Below are 19,258 nucleotides of genomic sequence, written 5' to 3'. Positions count from 1 at the left end.
AGTTGAAATGTAGAGATAAGTGTTAGGTTGAATTGTTGACGTAACCAAGGTTTCGTTGACTCTGGTCATCTTCATTCGCTTTTTTTTATTTTCATTATTATTATTATTATTATTATTATTATTATTATTATTATTATTATTATTATAGTTGTTGTTGTTGTAAAAAAATGTCATTTTCATAGAAAATATGAATTGGGGCCATACAATACAAAATAGAACTCTATGTTGTCTAGAAAATGGTTCAAATTTAAAATGGGTATAACTTTTTATCTTTTTTTAAGGTATACTTTATTCACAAATGCCAAAACTCCTCGAACCGGGAGCGGCACAAACAACAACTACAAAAATACAAATTTACACCACATATCCCAGATAAATTTCTATCTTCAGAACGGTTGCTACACCACAAAAACTCAAGAGATTTAATATTCTACATGATATCCTCAACTCTAATGTCAGCATTTGAGAACTGCTTATTGTTCCTAGCCTTCCAAATGCACCAACAAACCACATACAAAATACCTTGAAACACTCGTTTTCCTATAAATCCCAGGTTGCTGAATTCCGCAGCGTTGATATATCTCTAACCGAAAAAAAAGAGGGGACTAACTTTGCACCAACCACTAATCTGGTTCCAGATATTAGACGCCACCGGACAAGCGTAAAACAAATGGTCAGTCGATTCTATACCGTCTTCGCACATAACACACCTGTCATCACCAAACAAACATTTCCTCGATCGAAGAGTTGTCATGGAAAGGATACGATCTAACACTGATCTCCACATGAATACGTTGCATTTTTTAGGGACCCACTTGGACCATCTGATAACTAACTCGCTGTTGTCATCTTTTCCGCTATCCAAAAATTCTTTAACAGCTTTAACCGAAAACATCTTCTGCCTACCTCCACTCCATTCATCATGATAGGAAGATAAACTCACAGATTCGATCAGATGAGATAACTCACTAAATTCCCGCAACTCCTCCTCCGAAGACAGACGCCTAGACCAGTTCTAAACGAGTGTTGCAGAGCTAACCTGAGAAGACAGCCTATCTGTAACCCTGCATTTTTTAGCTTTCTCCAGGTCAAGAGGCATCGGCTCCAACCACGGGTCAATCCAAAACCTGATATCTTTGTCGTTACCAATCTTCCCACAGACCAGCTGATTAAAAAACCCTCACAATAACTTTCCAGATTCCGCTAAGGGACCCGTTAACCAGAAGCGGAGACCAACCTTTTTATGGTCGTGCAGCGACTTAATGACCCTCCTCCAGATATTGTTCGGCTCCGTTTGATACCTCCATACCCATTTTGCAAGTAAAGCAACATTCGAATAGCGTAACCTGCTTAGCCCGAGACCCCCACCGACGATGGGCGAAGCCGCGACCTCCCATGAGATCCAATGCATCTTCTTGATATTCTCTAAACCTCCCCAGATAAACCTTCTAATCTTTGCTTCCAAGTCACTAAGACTAGAAGGTATGGGGGCCGGCTGAGGCCCGGCTAGGACCGGCGCCGGTCCCCCACACCGCCCCCCTGGGCTCGGCTCGGCACAACCGGCACCCCACAGCCGGGGTAGCCGGTCCTCCCTCCTCCTTCCTTCTCTCACATATACCTATACATACATACATATATATACACAAAGGGGTTCATCCCCCACCCCCCTAGGTCCATCCTCTCCAAGCCACTCCTACGTGGCGCCTATGTGGCGGCTCATCCCCTCCAAACCTATCCTCTCCATACCCTTTAGTCTAATAACTTTCTCCGGGGCTTTGAAGATGGAGAAATAATAAGTAGGGAAACTTTCCATAATCAAGGTATAACTTTTTATCTATATGAATTATAGACCATAAAATGTGGATGAAAATACTATATAAGGAAATAAATCATAAATGTTAACTGATATACAAAAAGTAGTGTTGACGTTAGACTATTGGGTGTGGGGGGGGGGCCTTGGGTTGGAGGCATTGCTCAACACGTGGCGGGTATGGGCTCACCAGACCACCCCAAAAAAGTGGGGCGTGGAAGCGGCGTTGCCAGACGGCGTTGGAGTGCCATATTGAATTTTTTTATATTTTTTTTATATAGTTGACATTTATATAAATAAAACACAAATTTATATTAATTTTAAAAAAAAGTTACATAACATCCTAAAAATTTTAAGAACCTACTTATTAAATCCTAAAGAACTAAAAAAAGTAGTTACTAAATTCTAAAAAAAAATACAAAGTTCGGTAGATATTAAAGTGGGGAACCCACTTAAATTCCAAATTCTCGTCGTGCCTCCACTCGATCGTCGTGGGTCAAGTCGCCCGCAAGGACACACTCGACCAAAGCCACGCTAGCGGGGCAACGCCATGGCCAATGCTGACACGGTATGGGTTAGCCAGCGTTGCCTGGCATCTCCCGCCTCAACCAACGCCTTACACCCACTAATCTTAGCTTGATGGAATAACTTGGAGCCTATACAAATAACTTTTATAAAATATGGAGAAAAGTAAAAGTGCGTGGAAGATGTATTATTACCCACACTATATTATTATATTTCAAAGGGTGAGAATCAAATAGAAAGTTTATTTTGGTTAGAAATGATAGAAAACAATAGGATTAGGACATGTGTCAAAATTTAAAATAAAGAGAAAGGGTATTTTAGTCAATCTTATCATTTTCTTCTTCCTTCTTCTTTCCAGTAACATCAAAACCCACCATTTTCAAAACCTACCATCTTCAACCATTTCTTCACTTTCTATCTCAATAATCACTACATTATAGTGCGATTTTCGTCACCAATCAATGATTCAAACACCCGATCAACGTGTTCCTCAGCTTTTTTTTTTGAAGAAAACCCAGTTTAATTTCATACAAAATCTCGTTTTTTCCCGGTGATTTTGAAGATAATCACTCGATCCGTTTGATTCGATCGCTGATAAGTGTTTCAATCATTCAAATTCCGTCAATCGTTGAAGAAATCGGCTTCGATCTATGTAAAAATTCTTTAATTTCATTTTTACAAACTGGGTTTTTGATTTAGTTATTGTGTTTTACAATCTTGGCGGGGGTCCGGGGACAGCGCCCCTGGCGGCGTCCAAGGGGCAGAGCCGGCTGGGGTTGAGACAATGCATCAGAAAATTTAATTTTCCAGAAATTGGCTCATTTCGAAGACAGTAATTCGTAGACAATTCAGATAATTTTCCAGAAATTGGTCCATTGCGTTTTAGAAATAAGAGAGTTTTATGTGTTTTCTGGCCATTGCGTTTTAGAAAAAGCACAGTTTTTAACTGTTTTTAGTCATTGTGTTTTAGGTAATACACATTTTTGAAGTGTTTTTAGTCATTGCGTTTTAGGTAAAACACATTTTTAGGTGTTTTCAGTCCATTACGTTTTAGAGAGAACACTTTCTTTTGTTTTTTAGGCCATTGCATTTTAGAAATGAGACATTTTTAAGTGTTTTCTGGCCATTACGTTTTATAAATAAGACATTTCTTTGTGTTTTTGGTGCACTGCGTTTTAGGTAAAACACATTTGTATGTGTTTTCAGTCCATTGCGTTTTAGAAAATACACTTTCTTTTGTGTTTTTAGGTTATTGCGTTTTAGAAATAAGACATTTCTTTGTGTTTTCTGGCTATTGTGTTTTACAAATAAGACATTTCTTTGTGTTTTTGGTGCATTGCGTTTTAGAAAAATGTCATTTTTTAGGGTTTTTTTTCATTGCGTTTTACGCAACTGGGTTTTTTTTCATTGCGTTTTACGCAACTGGGTTTTAGAAAAAAAATTCGAAAATATAGCAATAGTATACTCGTTTTAAAGATAGAAAAACGCTCGTTTTTTGTTGCAATTTTTATAAAAAAAAATAATGTCGTATGAAAGAGTTATTAACGTTTAAAAAATGGGGGGGGGGGAATTGGAGGAGAGAGAAACTATTGACTTAGATTGACTAGAATGCCCCTAAACAAACCCACGCGCCTCTTTTCTTCCCTTCAATTTCCCCCATTTAATCTTAGCCCTTGATTAACTAAATGGATGATCAAGATTACTTTCTAGTCTTCTTAGCCAAATAAACTTCCTATTATATCATAACCCATATTTCAAAATCTCAAAATACTTAATATTATTACATAAAACAATATTTTGAAGCCGTGCTATTTCTCAACGCAGCCAAAGTTGGCATCAAGAAGAACAAGGGTTCGAGCCGGTTTCTTTAAAAATGCCTTAGTTAGAAACTCCAATATGAGTGGTTTCCTTAGGGGGGTCGGGGCGTCTTCGGTAAAGCAAATCGGGGAGGAGGGATGCCGAGCGGTAAGACACCGCCAACACCTCGGGGACCAAGAGAGAAGGAGGGAAGCCGGTGGCGGCTCACCGAAGAGAGAGGGAGGAGAGAGAGAGGGAGTGACCAATCACAGCTTTTCTTTTTTTTTTTTTTTTTTTTTTTTAAAAAACCCAATTCACCTAAGAGGGGAGTGGCGCCATCAAATTGGGGTGTTAGGGGAGTTTAAGAGGGGAGTTGACGTGGCACACGGGGATTGGTTTGGCGTAAGAGAGGGGACTCACCTATTAGGTGAGCACCCCCTTCACCCTTAGCAAATTATTCTATATCGATTAACTTATTTAGGAAAACAAATGATGAAATACGCAAGTTGGCCAATTTATGTTTTCATAAACTAAAATGTCCTAAATCAAAGTGTTTCCAAAGTTTATAAATTTAGTTTAGTCTTTATATAAACCATGCATATACTTTTAATCTTTTAAGCACCCGAATAAAAAGAATCCATAGTTGCAGTCGTGGACGTGGGTTTTACATCGAGACTAAACCATGTTATCATTTTTTTTGTTCTGCGTGTTAATCGTTTGTATGCGTGTATGCGTATTGTTTGCTTCCATTTCGCGTTAGATAAATATTTACTAAAGTGTGAAATGAAAAACTTATTTAGTTAGATAAATATTTACCAATAACCAAATTTTCCTAAATTAGATTTCCTTTAAACCATTCACAACCCGCCACGTGTACCCCACACGCGCCCATAACCATATAACCAACCACCATCAAAAATCCGTTTTAAAATTTTCTTCATCCCATTTTACAAGCACATTCATTCTCCACACAAAACCAATCAACAATGGCGATCGAAATTGTAGTGCTCGCGTACGCCACAGGCGCAGAAGCGATCATGGTCCTCCTCCTGACCATACCGGGCCTGGGCCCACTCCGAACGGGCCTCATTTCCGTCATCCGTAACCTTCTCAAACCATTTCTATCCATTGTCCCATTTTCCCTATTTCTGTTCATGGATATCTACTGGAAATATGAAAACCGGCTCGATTGTGAATCGAGTAATACGTGTACCCCCAACGATCATTTGCGACAACAAAAAGCGCTCATGAAAAGCCAACGTAACATGTTGTTGATTATTACCGCTTTGGTGTTTTATTGGATGTTGTTTTCTGTGACTCGGATGGTTATTACGATCGAGCAGTTGAATGCGCGGATTGAGAAGTTGAAGAACAGAGATTAATCTGAAGGTGGTTTCTGATTTTTATGAATTTGATGTTGATTGTTACCATTGCAGGTAGGTTTTGAACAGGATTTATATTTGTGGTATAATGTTATGAATAAATTGTAGTTTAAAATGTATATAACTAATTTAAAACAAGATATATAAATTTGTTTATTGCGGTATTGTAAAGAAAATATGTAGGCTTAATAAATGAGGCTTGATTAACTTTTTTGTTAGAGTGGCGAATTTTTTTAATCTTGCCACTTCAGGAATGGTTATTAGATCATACGGTGTGGGTATGGAAATCTGGCGTGGAAGCCAGTCCACGCCAAGCTAACCACCCTGTGTGTGTTCGGCGTTGTGGTTGAGACTTGAGGATCTCTGCTGGCGTGGGGGCAAATGTGTGGGTGAGGTGGCGATGTTTCGTTGGTGGGTTGGTTTTGATTGGTAATTTTTAATTTTTTTTATATAAAATACATCACTTTCCACGCCCTATTCCACTCCTTCCTTTTTGCACCACACTTTTCTGATGCGTGCTGACATGGCTGTCACATGTCGCATAACACCCCATTTTCATGCCTCTTCACACCGAATGATCTAATGTTATAACACGCAAGTCCAAATAAAGAGAGTTGTATAGGAAGGTTTTGTAGCCATTTTGATCCAGTTTTGCTTTTTTATATGTTTGTGATGATCTTCTATTTGTGATGCCCTTATCTCTTTGTTGTTCAAACACCAAATAGGAAACACATAATCTCTGTTGTCTAATCACGTGTTGGCTTCAAAGGCGAGTAGAAGGGAGGAGCCACTAAGGCCTTTGGGTATATTTTAACCTCACTTAACTCCACCTAAGTGACACATCAACTTTTCTATCTCATTTCACTTGATCTCACTCTAAGGGGACTCGGGGCGGTCCGTTATGGACTCCCGAGCACGCGTGATCACCTCCGAGCACACCGCCGCCGCCCCCATGATAACGCGTGGAATTTTAAACGCGTTAATTGTATAACGCGTTGTGAAGTATGTTGAATGCATAAAGCTGCCGTACAATCTGCATGTTGCACACCATCTATGTCACACCCCCAAAATCCCACACGCGGAGTACCACCGCTTGGAGGCGTGACTGACCAGGATCAAGCCACCAATTATATCAACCATAGCATTTAATAATAATCAAAAACATAATTGGTGTTCAAAACCAAACACTGATTAAGTAGCGGAAGCATTAAGTGTAAAACCCAAAACATAAGTATCAATGTGTGAATGTAAAAGTGTTAAATAAGCATTCACGAGTTCTTGTCCACAACGACCCGCTTCTCCTCTGGTGCAAGCTCCTAGTATACCTAAGGCCCTGCAAGGCATGCAGCAAATAATCAACAAACTAGTTGAGCGAGTTCACAGAAAATAAGTTTGTAATAATCATGCGTAAGTTCATCTGATAAGGCTTCCCAAGCAAGTGTATTCTATTGGTGAGGAATTCTCATGTTTATCCTTTATAACGGGCTTCTCATTATGGTACTTACTAGACTAATTTCCGACCATGTGTTCTTCTTTACCGAGAACAGGAAAACGTACAGGGTCACGTAGGCTTTACGTGACGTGCCCTTCCCCGAGGACATGGTACGCGTGGGGGCTACGTAGGCTTTACGTAGCGTGGCCTTCCGACCCGGAAGCCAGTAGAAAGGTATTGGGTTACGTAGGCTTTACGTAACGTGTCCTCCCGACCCGGGAGACATAATGCAATAGTACTGGGTTACGTAGGCTTTACGTAACGTGTCCTGACTAACCTGAGGACGATGGTCTATAGTCTGGTATATGCGTAAGTACGAGTAATCATTCCATTTTATCATATCCAACCCAATTCCCAACCCGGGAATCCTATGCCTTGGCTGTGTGAACTCACCTTGGTTTGCTCGGCAGATACACAAGTGAACAGGTAGCAAGTAATGGTCAATCACGTCCTATCATGCATTTATTCAAGTCAGGTTCGATTCACGTATAGCACGTAGGCTTACACAGAGTAAACAAGTTGCAAGCATACAAATCATGGCCCAAACAAAACTAATCAATCGTGCGAGTGGTAACCCATCCGTCCGGATGGGCATTCCGTGCGGGTGGCACTTCGTGCGGATGGCCACTTCATCCGGGTGACAGTTCGTGCGATCGATAACTCGTGCGGACTGTCAGTTTGTCCGGATGTGGTTTAACAATTCGTGCGGATAGTCGGATCGTGCGGATTGACAATCCGTGCGGGTTACCCGTTCGTGCGAGTGGGGTCTGGTGCGGCCTAGCAGTTCAATTCGTGTGGTCCATTCGTATGGCCAGTTCGTCCGGATTGAATCATCCGTGCGGGTGACAATCCGTCCGGATTGACAGTTCGTGCGGACTGTCAATTCGTGCTGACTGCTGGTTCGTGCGGATGTCAGTCCGGTTTACAATCCGTCCGGATTGAGATTTGTGTGACCGGATGTCGTGAATTCAGTTACAATCACATAACAGTTCCTATTTCGATAATTATCGATCAAACAAGCAAATTTATCACGTACTCATATGAACCCTAACCGAATCGAAATCAACAAGAACAACGTTATAGCATATCATTGACCAAACTAGGGTTTCTACAACCAATTCACATAACCATAATATCATACACGATTTCCGATTTCATAAACATGTGGCCAATCAACTCAGACATCATCATTAAACATTATCAACAACAAATCCGATTACATAGCATGATGACCGATCAACAAACATATCCGGCCGATCCACAAACATGTTCGACCGGTTATCTCACGAATTGATTAACCTACTACCATGTCCGATTAATCATTCCATCATGTAGTCCGATTCACAACAACATCATCATACAATCCGACCAATTAACAACTATCCGATTATCATGCAAACACTAACCGGTTCTAACAACATTCACGTCCGGCCGATCCAACAAGTCCGGCCGATCGAACAAAGCTTAAATCAAACATATCCCTAACCAATTAAGCATGCGATTCAGAAAACATTCAATTAAGCAAAACGATTAAACACTAACCGATCGAGATAATTTGATCCGAACGATAAAAGTCCCGAGGTTCTTGGCCGCCTTTGCTTCGCGAATGAGAGGGAGAGAAAGAGAGAGCTAGGTTTCTTGTGTGTTTTGATGTTGTGTTGTAACAAATGAGAAATAACCAAATCCCTATAGTTGTGTGCGCATAGAGGGAGTGGGCCGAGCCCATTCGGTTATCTCTAAGGGTCCGAATGCAAGGTGTAACCCAAAAGGGCTTGTGCGATCGAGTGGTGTTATGCGGTTTGTTTTGTTTGCCATTATTCATACATATACGTAACACATGTAGCACATAACATTTATATCATGCATTTATATAAACAATATAGTTCACGTAAGCATACGACGTCATACAAGGTAAGTCTAAAGTACGAGTTGTCACATTATCCCAAACTAATTGGAAATTTCGTCCCGAAATTTGGTATGCACTCACTGAGGAAGCTAGGTAAACTGTACTGTTCACTGATTTTCCTGGGGTGTCACATCCTCCCCCCGTTGATCTGGAATTTCGTCCCGAAATTCCGAAGTAGTAGCTTCAGCCTCAGTAGTGGTTGCCTTGTTCCCGAAAAACTAGGGGTACTTTTCTGTCATCCTGTCTTCGCGTTCCCAGGTGTACTCTGGGCCACGTTTGGAGTTCCAACGAACTCGGACAAGAGGGATTCTCTTGTGTTTGAGGACCTTCACATCCCGGTCCGTGATTTCTACTGGTTCCTCAACGAACTGCAACCGTTCGTCGATAGTGAGTTCCTTAAAAGGAATGATGAGGTTTTCATCAGATAGGCACTTCTTTAAGTTTGATACATGAAAGACATTGTGAACTGCCCCGAGTTCAGCTGGTAAATTCAACTTGTAGGCTACCTTGCCAATCTTTTCTATAATTTCGAATGGTCCGACGTATCGCGGATTCAGTTTGCCCCGTTTGCCAAAACGTACCACACCCTTCCAGGGTGAGACTTTCAATAAAACCCGGTCCCCGACCTCAAATTCCAATGGCTTTCTACGCTTGTCCGCGTAGGCTTTCTGACGGTCTCGTGCTGCCGCCATGCGTTGTCGTATCTGTGCTATCTTTTCTGTGGCGTCCACAACAATCTCTGGACCCGTGATCTGACTATCTCCCACCTCTGCCCAGCAGAGTGGTGACCGGCATTTACGCCCGTACAATGCCTCGAATGGAGCGGCTTGAATGCTGGTGTGATAGCTATTATTATACGAGAACTCCACCAAAGGGAGGTGCTTTTCCCAGCCGTTGCCGAAGTCGATAACGCATGCTCTTAGCATGTCTTCAAGCGTTTGGATCGTTCGCTCAGACTGCCCATCCGTCTGAGGGTGGTATGCTGTGCTCATGTCTAAACGTGAGCCGAAAGATTTATGCATCGCTTGCCAAAGTTCTGATGTGAATCGTGCATCGCGATCCGAAATGATAGACGTGGGCACCCCGTGCCTCGAGACAACTTCCTTAAGATATACGTCTGCGAGAGTGGAGAATTTATCCGTTTCCTTAATCGGTAGGAAGTGTGCAGACTTGGTGAGTCGATCAACTACGACCCATATTGTATCGTTTCCACGCTGGGATCTGGGTAAGCCTGTAACGAAATCCATGGAAATTTCTTCCCATTTCCATTGCGGTATCTTAGGCTGTTGAAGTAGGCCAGCTGGTTTCTGATATTCAACCTTGACTCTCGCACAAGTCAAGCACTTTCCAACGTACGTAGCAATGTGGGCCTTCATACTAGGCCACCAATAGGTAGTGCTGATGTCGTGGTACATTTTATCCGACCCTGGATGTACCGAATTGCGAGACTTGTGTGCTTCATCCATCACAAGTTCGCGTAAACCGCCATAAAGAGGGACCCAAATCCGGCCCGTTACATAGTAGGCGCCGTCTTCCTTTTGTTCCATTTGCTGTCGTGAGCCGCGTAAGGCTTCAGCCTTGACGTTTTCTGGTTTCAATGCTTCTACCTGAGCATCTCGTATCTGTGCAGGAAGGCTAGACTGAATCGTAAGCTGTAGCGCTCGCACGCGCCGAGGTAAAGTGTCTTTTCGACTAAGGGCATCAGCCACAACATTGGCTTTGCCTGGATGGTACTTGATAGCGCATTCGTAGTCATTAAGTAGCTCGACCCATCTTCGTTGACGCATGTTCAAATCCTTCTGCTTAAGAATATGCTCGAGACTCCTGTGATCGGTGTAAATCGTGCACCTGGTACCGTACAGGTAGTGTCGCCATATCTTAAGCGCGAAAACAACAGCTCCCAGCTCTAAGTCGTGCGTCGTGTAGTTGCGTTCATGAACCTTGAGTTGACGAGAGGCGTAAGCGATAACCTTGTCGCGCTGCATTAACACACATCCCAATCCCCGAATGGATGCATCACAACATATCACGAAGTCTTCTGTGCCCTCTGGCAATGAGAGGATAGGTGCACTGCAAAGTCTATCCTTTAAGTGCTGAAAAGCAGTCTCCTGGGGCTCTCCCCAGCGATAGGTAACACCCTTCTGTGTCAGTAGCGTAAGCGGCTGAGCAATCTTCGAAAAGTCTCTAATAAACCGTCTGTAGTAACCTGCCAAACCCAAGAATTGGCGTATCTCTGTCGGTGTACGCGGTGCAGGCCAGTTTCTGATCGAATCTACCTTGGATGGATCAACATGAATCCCATCCTTGTTTACCACGTGGCCTAAGAAGTGGACTTCACGAAGCCAGAAGTCGCATTTAGAAAGTTTAGCGTACAGCTGTTCCTTCCGAAGGAGTTCCAATATCAGGCGAAGATGCCGCTCGTGTTCCTCCTGACTCTTGGAGTAAATCAGGATGTCGTCGATGAAAACAATGACGAACTTGTCGAGATAGGGTTTGCACACCCTGTTCATAAGATCCATAAACACTACAGGCGCATTCGTTAACCCGAATGGCATGACAAGAAACTCGTAGTGACCGTAACGAGTTCTGAAGGCTGTCTTGGAGATGTCCTCATCCCGGACTCTCAGCTGATGGTACCCCGACCTTAAGTCTATCTTCGAATAGTAGCACGACCCTTGCAACTGGTCGAATAAGTCGTCGATGCGCGGAAGAGGATAACGGTTCTTCACCGTCACCTTGTTGAGTTCACGGTAGTCGATGCACATCCTGAACGTACCGTCTTTCTTCTTCACGAAAAGTACTGGTGCTCCCCAAGGCGAAGAGCTTGGTCGTATGAAACCCTTTTCCAAGAGTTCTTGCAGCTGTTTTGACAGTTCCTCCAATTCTGATGGAGCTAGACGATATGGTGCGCGAGCTATGGGTGCTGCTCCTGGAGCGAGCTCGATCTGAAATTCGACCTGACGGTGAGGCGGTAATCCAGGTAAGTCTTCAGGAAACACCTGAGGGTAATCACGTACCACTGGAATGTCTTCCAACTTCTTTTCCTTTGCTGCGGCGTCTGTAACAAGTGTCAGAATGGCAGCGTGCCTCCTTCGTAAACATTTCTGAGCCTTCAAGAAAGAGATGATGCCAACCACTGCACCACTCTTGTCGCCTTGAACTTCTAGGGGTTCCTGACCCGAACGAGGAATGCGAATAATCTTCTCACTGCATAAGATTTCTGCCTACTGCTGCTGCTGGCGATTCCGATTTGCAGGCCATGGACTCCTGAATCCTTAGCTTTTGCTGTGCTCTGATGATCACTATTCTTGCGCTGATGCTGTGCTTGAGACTGAACGGTAGCCGACCCCTTGCTGGAATACCCATTCCATTTCCGCTGGTTGTCACTAGGAGCTGCGGAAGTAGCTGAAGGAGTGACTGTAGCAGTAGCGCTGACGTGCTTAGGCAGTTTATTCTGATCCACTGCCTGATCGGTGAGGCGATGAGCAAGACACTGAATGTCTTGGATTTTTGTCGAGGTTAGCCGATGTAGCATGGCTCTGAATCTCTGAGGCTAGACCCTTGAGGTACAATTCGATACGCTTGTTTGGAGGGTCCACCATGGTTGGACACAAGATGGCCAATTCGTTCTATCGTTTCGTATGAGCTTCAATTTCTGACCCCGTCATTTTCAAATGGTAAGGCTCCACTTCCAACTTGTGGATGTCGTCACGCGTGTAGTATTCCCTTTTAGTGCGTTCTTTGAATTCGTTCCAAGGGGTGGCGTTAGCAGCTGCCAACCCTAGTATCTGTACTTGCGCGTTCCACCAGGTTAGCGTGATTCCTTCAAAGTACCAGTGGCGTACTTGACCCTGCGAGCCTCAGGGCATTCACACATCTCGAATACTGACTCGAGCTCCCCGAACCAATGGAGTAGTCCCACTGCTCCTTATGTGCCACTGAATGTGCTTGGACGACAGTCCATGGAGTTCTTGAATGTGCAGGCAGGTTGTTGTGCGTTCTGACCCGTTGCGCGAGAAAGAGGAGTCAAGATTAAGCGCGAGAGTTGGGTCACGAGAGTAGGATCTAACGTCCTAGGATAGGGTTGGAATAGCAGGTTATACCTCCTGCTGGTGCGGCTGCAAGCGCCGCAGCGACTTGTTCGTTAATGAGAGCCGTCAACTGGGCTTGTGTCATGTCAACACGTCCAGACATGATCGAACAGTAAAGGTAGCATAAGTATGAATGGTTCGCGAGTAGGGCGATGACAGAAAAGCATAGGCATATAGGTGTTCTCATGTAATCAAAGCATGTGTATCTAAGCGTAATGCGAGCAAAGTTCTAAGCAGTTCTAGCAAACAGGCAATAAACATAACCTTATTACCTAGGATGTCGAGTCTTGCACGTGGAGCGAAGCGTCGTTGTGGATCGTTGAGAGCACTGTACTGGTTATAGTCCGGTTTTAATAAAAACGTTTTCCCATATTAAAACCAAGTTCTCTATAACCAATGGCTCTGATACCAATCTGTCACACCCCCAAAATCCCACACGCGGAGTACCACCGCTTGGAGGCGTGACTGACCAGGATCAAGCCACCAATTATATCAACCATAGCATTTAATAATAATCAAAAACATAATTGGTGTTCAAAACCAAACACTGATTAAGTAGCGGAAGCATTAAGTGTAAAACCCAAAACATAAGTATCAATGTGTGAATGTAAAAGTGTTAAATAAGCATTCACGAGTTCTTGTCCACAACGACCCGCTTCTCCTCTGGTGCAAGCTCCTCGTATACCTAAGGCCCTGCAAGGCATGCAGCAAATAATCAACAAACTAGTTGAGCGAGTTCACAGAAAATAAGTTTGTAATAATCATGCGTAAGTTCATCTGATAAGGCTTCCCAAGCAAGTGTATTCTATTGGTGAGGAATTCTCACGTTTATCCTTTATAACGGGCTTCTCATTATGGTACTTACTAGACTAATTTCCGACCATGTGTTCTTCTTTACCGAGAACAGGAAAACGTACAGGGTCACGTAGGCTTTACGTGACGTGCCCTTCCCCGAGGACATGGTACGCGTGGGGGCTACGCAGGCTTTACGTAGCGTGGCCTTCCGACCCGGAAGCCAGTAGAAAGGTATTGGGTTACGTAGGCTTTACGTAACGTGTCCTCCCGACCCGGGAGACATAATGCAATAGTACTGGGTTACGTAGGCTTTACGTAACGTGTCCTGACTAACCTGAGGACGATGGTCTATAGTCTGGTATATGCGTAAGTACGAGTAATCATTCCATTTTATCATATCCAACCCAATTCCCAACCCGGGAATCCCATGCCTTGGCTGTGTGAACTCACCTTGGTTTGCTCGGCAGATACACAAGTGAACAGGTAGCAAGTAATGGTCAATCACGTCCTATCATGCATTTATTCAAGTCAGGTTCGATTCACGTATAGCACGTAGGCTTACACAGAGTAAACAAGTTGCAAGCATACAAATCATGGCCCAAACAAAACTAATCAATCGTGCGAGTGGTAACCCATCCGTCCGGATGGGCATTCCGTGCGGGTGGCACTTCGTGCGGATGGCCACTTCATCCGGGTGACAGTTCGTGCGATCGATAACTCGTGCGGACTGTCAGTTTGTCCGGATGTGGTTTAACAATTCGTGCGGATAGTCGGATCGTGCGGATTGACAATCCGTGCGGGTTACCCGTTCGTGCGAGTGGGGTCTGGTGCGGCCTAGCAGTTCAATTCGTGTGGTCCATTCGTATGGCCAGTTCGTCCGGATTGAATCATCCGTGCGGGTGACAATCCGTCCGGATTGACAGTTCGTGCGGACTGTCAATTCGTGCTGACTGCTGGTTCGTGCGGATGTCAGTCCGGTTTACAATCCGTCCGGATTGAGATTTGTGTGACCGGATGTCGTGAATTCAGTTACAATCACATAACAGTTCCTATTTCGATAATTATCGATCAAACAAGCAAATTTATCACGTACTCATATGAACCCTAACCGAATCGAAATCAACAAGAACAACGTTATAGCATATCATTGACCAAACTAGGGTTTCTACAACCAATTCACATAACCATAATATCATACACGATTTCCGATTTCATAAACATGTGGCCAATCAACTCAGACATCATCATTAAACATTATCAACAACAAATCCGATTACATAGCATGATGACCGATCAACAAACATATCCGGCCGATCCACAAACATGTTCGACCGGTTATCTCACGAATTGATTAACCTACTACCATGTCCGATTAATCATTCCATCATGTAGTCCGATTCACAACAACATCATCATACAATCCGACCAATTAACAACTATCCGATTATCATGCAAACACTAACCGGTTCTAACAACATTCACGTCCGGCCGATCCAACAAGTCCGGCCGATCGAACAAAGCTTAAATCAAACATATCCCTAACCAATTAAGCATGCGATTCAGAAAACATTCAATTAAGCAAAACGATTAAACACTAACCGATCGAGATAATTTGATCCGAACGATAAAAGTCCCGAGGTTCTTGGCCGCCTTTGCTTCGCGAATGAGAGGGAGAGAAAGAGAGAGCTAGGTTTCTTGTGTGTTTTGATGTTGTGTTGTAACAAATGAGAAATAACCAAATCCCTATAGTTGTGTGCGCATAGAGGGAGTGGGCCGAGCCCATTCGGTTATCTCTAAGGGTCCGAATGCAAGGTGTAACCCAAAAGGGCTTGTGCGATCGAGTGGTGTTATGCGGTTTGTTTTGTTTGCCATTATTCATACATATACGTAACACATGTAGCACATAACATTTATATCATGCATTTATATAAACAATATAGTTCACGTAAGCATACGACGTCATACAAGGTAAGTCTAAAGTACGAGTTGTCACATCTACCGCACACGTGTCCTCATGGCAGAATTTTGGAAGAATATTGGGTGTTGTTGGGTACAACACGTGTCCTCATGGCAGAATTTTATAAAATAAAAATTAAAAAATTTGGGAGTATAGAATTCCATCACTAGTGATTCCACCCCTCCTACATTTCTATCACTAGTGATGGAAATTGGATTGATGACATGGCATTACTTGATTGGATAGTGAGAGTGATGAAATTCCATCACTAGTGAACCACCCCTAGTCCCCTAAGGAAATGGTTTAACATGTTAACACATAACTCATTTAATGCATTTTTACATTAGGTTTTTGTCTAAAAAGGAAATAATAATTAATTCAAATTCTTAACATTGGGTTAACATGTTAACACATAACTCATTTAATACACTTTAACACAAGGAGGGAGTGGTTTGCAATTTTAGTTAACATGTCATGTCATTGTTAACACTATAAATGTTAGAGTATACCCCATGGCCTTAGAGTATAAGTTGACACACAAAACGGAAAAAAGTTTGGCCTCGCTTGACCTGACACTCATAAAGTGGCTCCCCCGTGCGAGTAGTTGAGTCAGTCGGATTGCCAAATTCCAGATTATATGTTTGGTACACTTGATGAATATTAGTATTCTTTGTTAATTAAACGAAATCTCTAATAAGCGTACGTATATAGTGTCACACCCCAACCGATGGCGGAATCATCGGGGCGCGGCACTGAGCGAAACAGATTGTTCAGAAGTTTCCACAACAACTATCATACAATTTAGTTATATAACACGTCCCATACCGTGTCCCAAATAATAACAAGTTATCATAGAAATCAACCAAACAATATGGGAACTGTTCCGACAACTCAAATTCTTAATTATTACAGACCAAATGTAAATATTGTTTTAAGACCTCTAGACGACTACTGTGGATCTTACTGACTACAGGTGCCAGTGCAAGATCTACAGATAATTATGGCCCTGGAACAGGTACGTGGACACTGTCCTAAGGTCATAGACTCCTAGAAGTTTATTATTGCCTCGCTTCCCTAGCACGCTAGTAGCTTAAACACCTGTCACATACGTTAAAATAAAAGTCAATACATATAATGTAAAGGTGAGTACACAAGTTTGATATAGCATATGGAGTTCGAATAGTTTACGCATAACCAAGCACGTACACAAGGGCAAACGATGCATGTAAATTATCAACATGGGACCATCGGTACCAACGACTTCGGGTTGACTGTCCAAGACAGTTCGCAATACATGATTACCACCGTAATCCATGCAAGTAATTGTCCTTAGCAACCCCCGTGTGAACGGGTGCTGAGTCCAAACTATAGTACTATGTTGCTAAAGCAGGTAGATAGCACTCCACGTGTAAACATAATAAACAGCAATCATTTAGACAAGTACACATGCAAATAGGTTAGCGTTCAAATAGTTTGTGTTGATTGTGATTTTTGATAATTTACGTATGTAACACCCAAAAGTGCTGAAAGCAAAAAGGGGTCGAGTATACTCACAGTGATTGATTGTGGATTGAAGGGAGCACTGAGAATAGGTTAGCCTGAATAGTTCGATAACATAACGATGAGTAACGCGGAAAAAGTAAACAAAGGAAACTGGATCGGATAGACCAATCGATCGGACAGCAGTTCGATCGAGTGGGCTGTTCGATTGGTTTGAAAGTCCGTTCGAACATCCATTCGATCGGCTGGCTGGCTCGATCGGCTGGTTCCTTCAAGTGGATTGTTTCTTCCTTTGATGTGAAGGATGTGTTTGTGTATGATGGCTTGTACTACCTTTCAAGTTGGTCGATTGAACAGTTGTTCGATCGGTTAGCCCAACCGATCGGTTAGCATTGCAGACTTGGCAAGATGTCACTCGATCGGTTAGCATGCTCGATCGGGTGACATTCCATTGTTTCAAAAATCTAAGTGATTTAAAGTATAGTATCTCATGATCCGAGCAGTAATGATTACAATCGAGTGGCGTAGTCGATCGAACAGTACTTCGTCAATACTACACTTTTTGTGAGTTGGTGGTCTAAGTGCTAGTCGATCGGTTAGCCTAACCGATCGGCTGGCATAGTCGTTCGGTTGGGCTGTTCGATCGAACAGCCTAGCCGTTCGGCCAGCTTCTCGATTTGGTTAACCTTTCACCTAACACTTGGTTATCCCCGTTAATTGTCGATGTTTTAGAGATATTTTGACTACGAGTTGAACCACAAAACTGAAGTCCCCATTTAGCCTACTGACTTGAGCAGGAATCACCCAAACTCGGTCAGAGACGGTTCGGAACCCAAGTTTAAGTCTAACCCGGAATCGGTACATCTCTCGGTAGAACCCGAATCTTGAACTCTGTGTTTGTTTAGATTGATTTATGAATCGGTTCAAGCTCGTTTTCACCGGCTTGAGTGTAAAAGAGTTGAAAGATAGATGAAAACCCATCTTCCAATCCTTTTCCACCGTGAAATGTTAAGATCCTTGGAAGATTTTAGGTTATTGATGTGGAAATCGGTTAGATCTAGCTTATTCATGGCTGAATGAAGTCAAAAACATGATGTTCTTGATGAACACCAAGAACACCATGATGACATCACTCAAGAACACCTAGATCTTGGTGATTTCATGGATGAAAATCAGATTTTGAAAGATAGAAAGATGGAGAATCGATTAATGAACAAAAACGTACAGAGATTGGAGTGAAATACTTACCGGTTTGAGAGAAATCTTGGATTTAGTGAGAAAAAGTGGCTGGTCGGTCAGAGCTTTTCCAAAAGTGGAAAGCTTGACAAGGACAGCCCTATTTATAGGCTTCCAAAAGAGGAAAGGTCAGCTGATCGAACAGCATTCCCGATCGAGCAGCTGTCCGATCGAACAGTCCTGTTCGATCGGCTAGCCTGTTCGATCAGGTTGCCCTGTTCGATCGGCTAGCCTGTTCGTTCAGGTTGCCCTGTTCGAACGGCTTGCCTGATTTTGAGTGTTTCGCGACGATTTTCGATATTTCGAGTTCGATGAACGATGATTTGAGGATGATAGAATTCCTAATCAAATTACTTTTAGTCCCAACTACTATATCTAACATGCAAGCATCCTTACAACTTGTTTCCAAGGTCGGTTTTGATTGAGTTTGATTCACCTTCGAGTCTTGATTGATTTGATTGATTCACCACACACTTTAACATAAAAGTAAACATGCACAAATAACACATAAGGCACACACACGTATAAAAGTACTAAAATCCCCACACTTGAGTTTGATGCTTGATTTGATTAGCTTGATTATTGATTGACTAGCTTTATTGCGTTGTTACTTCCTATCCTTCACAGTCGGTCGTTGATTCACAGTTCGATTATCGGTCGATTAGTTTAATTATACAACACTTACTCCAAATAATACGAAAATCAAAATGAAACTAAAATGAAATTAATCTTTATTAATCTTTAATTCCAATAACAGTCAACACTTG

General features: G+C 42.8%; 1 protein-coding gene across 1 annotated transcript; it reads left to right on the top strand.

Annotated features, from left to right (window-relative positions):
- Positions 1–5,080: 5,080 nt before the first annotated feature.
- Positions 5,081–5,633, top strand: LOC110896957. The gene has a single exon (XM_022143951.2). The coding sequence runs from the start codon at positions 5,119–5,121 to the stop codon at positions 5,512–5,514; it is 396 nt and encodes a 131-aa protein (XP_021999643.1). The 5' UTR covers positions 5,081–5,118; the 3' UTR covers positions 5,515–5,633.
- Positions 5,634–19,258: the final 13,625 nt, after the last annotated feature.

The sequence above is a fragment of the Helianthus annuus genome, chromosome 12 (assembly GCF_002127325.2).
Source record: "Helianthus annuus cultivar XRQ/B chromosome 12, HanXRQr2.0-SUNRISE, whole genome shotgun sequence".
NCBI classification, from domain to species: domain Eukaryota; kingdom Viridiplantae; phylum Streptophyta; class Magnoliopsida; order Asterales; family Asteraceae; genus Helianthus; species Helianthus annuus.
This window is presented reverse-complemented; position numbering and strand designations above follow the sequence as displayed.

Bases quoted from the DNA above. Each gene is read 5' to 3' on its own strand.
- LOC110896957 (XM_022143951.2), top strand. From the start codon at position 5,119: ATGGCGATCGAAATTGTAGTGCTCGCGTACGCCACAGGCGCAGAAGCG.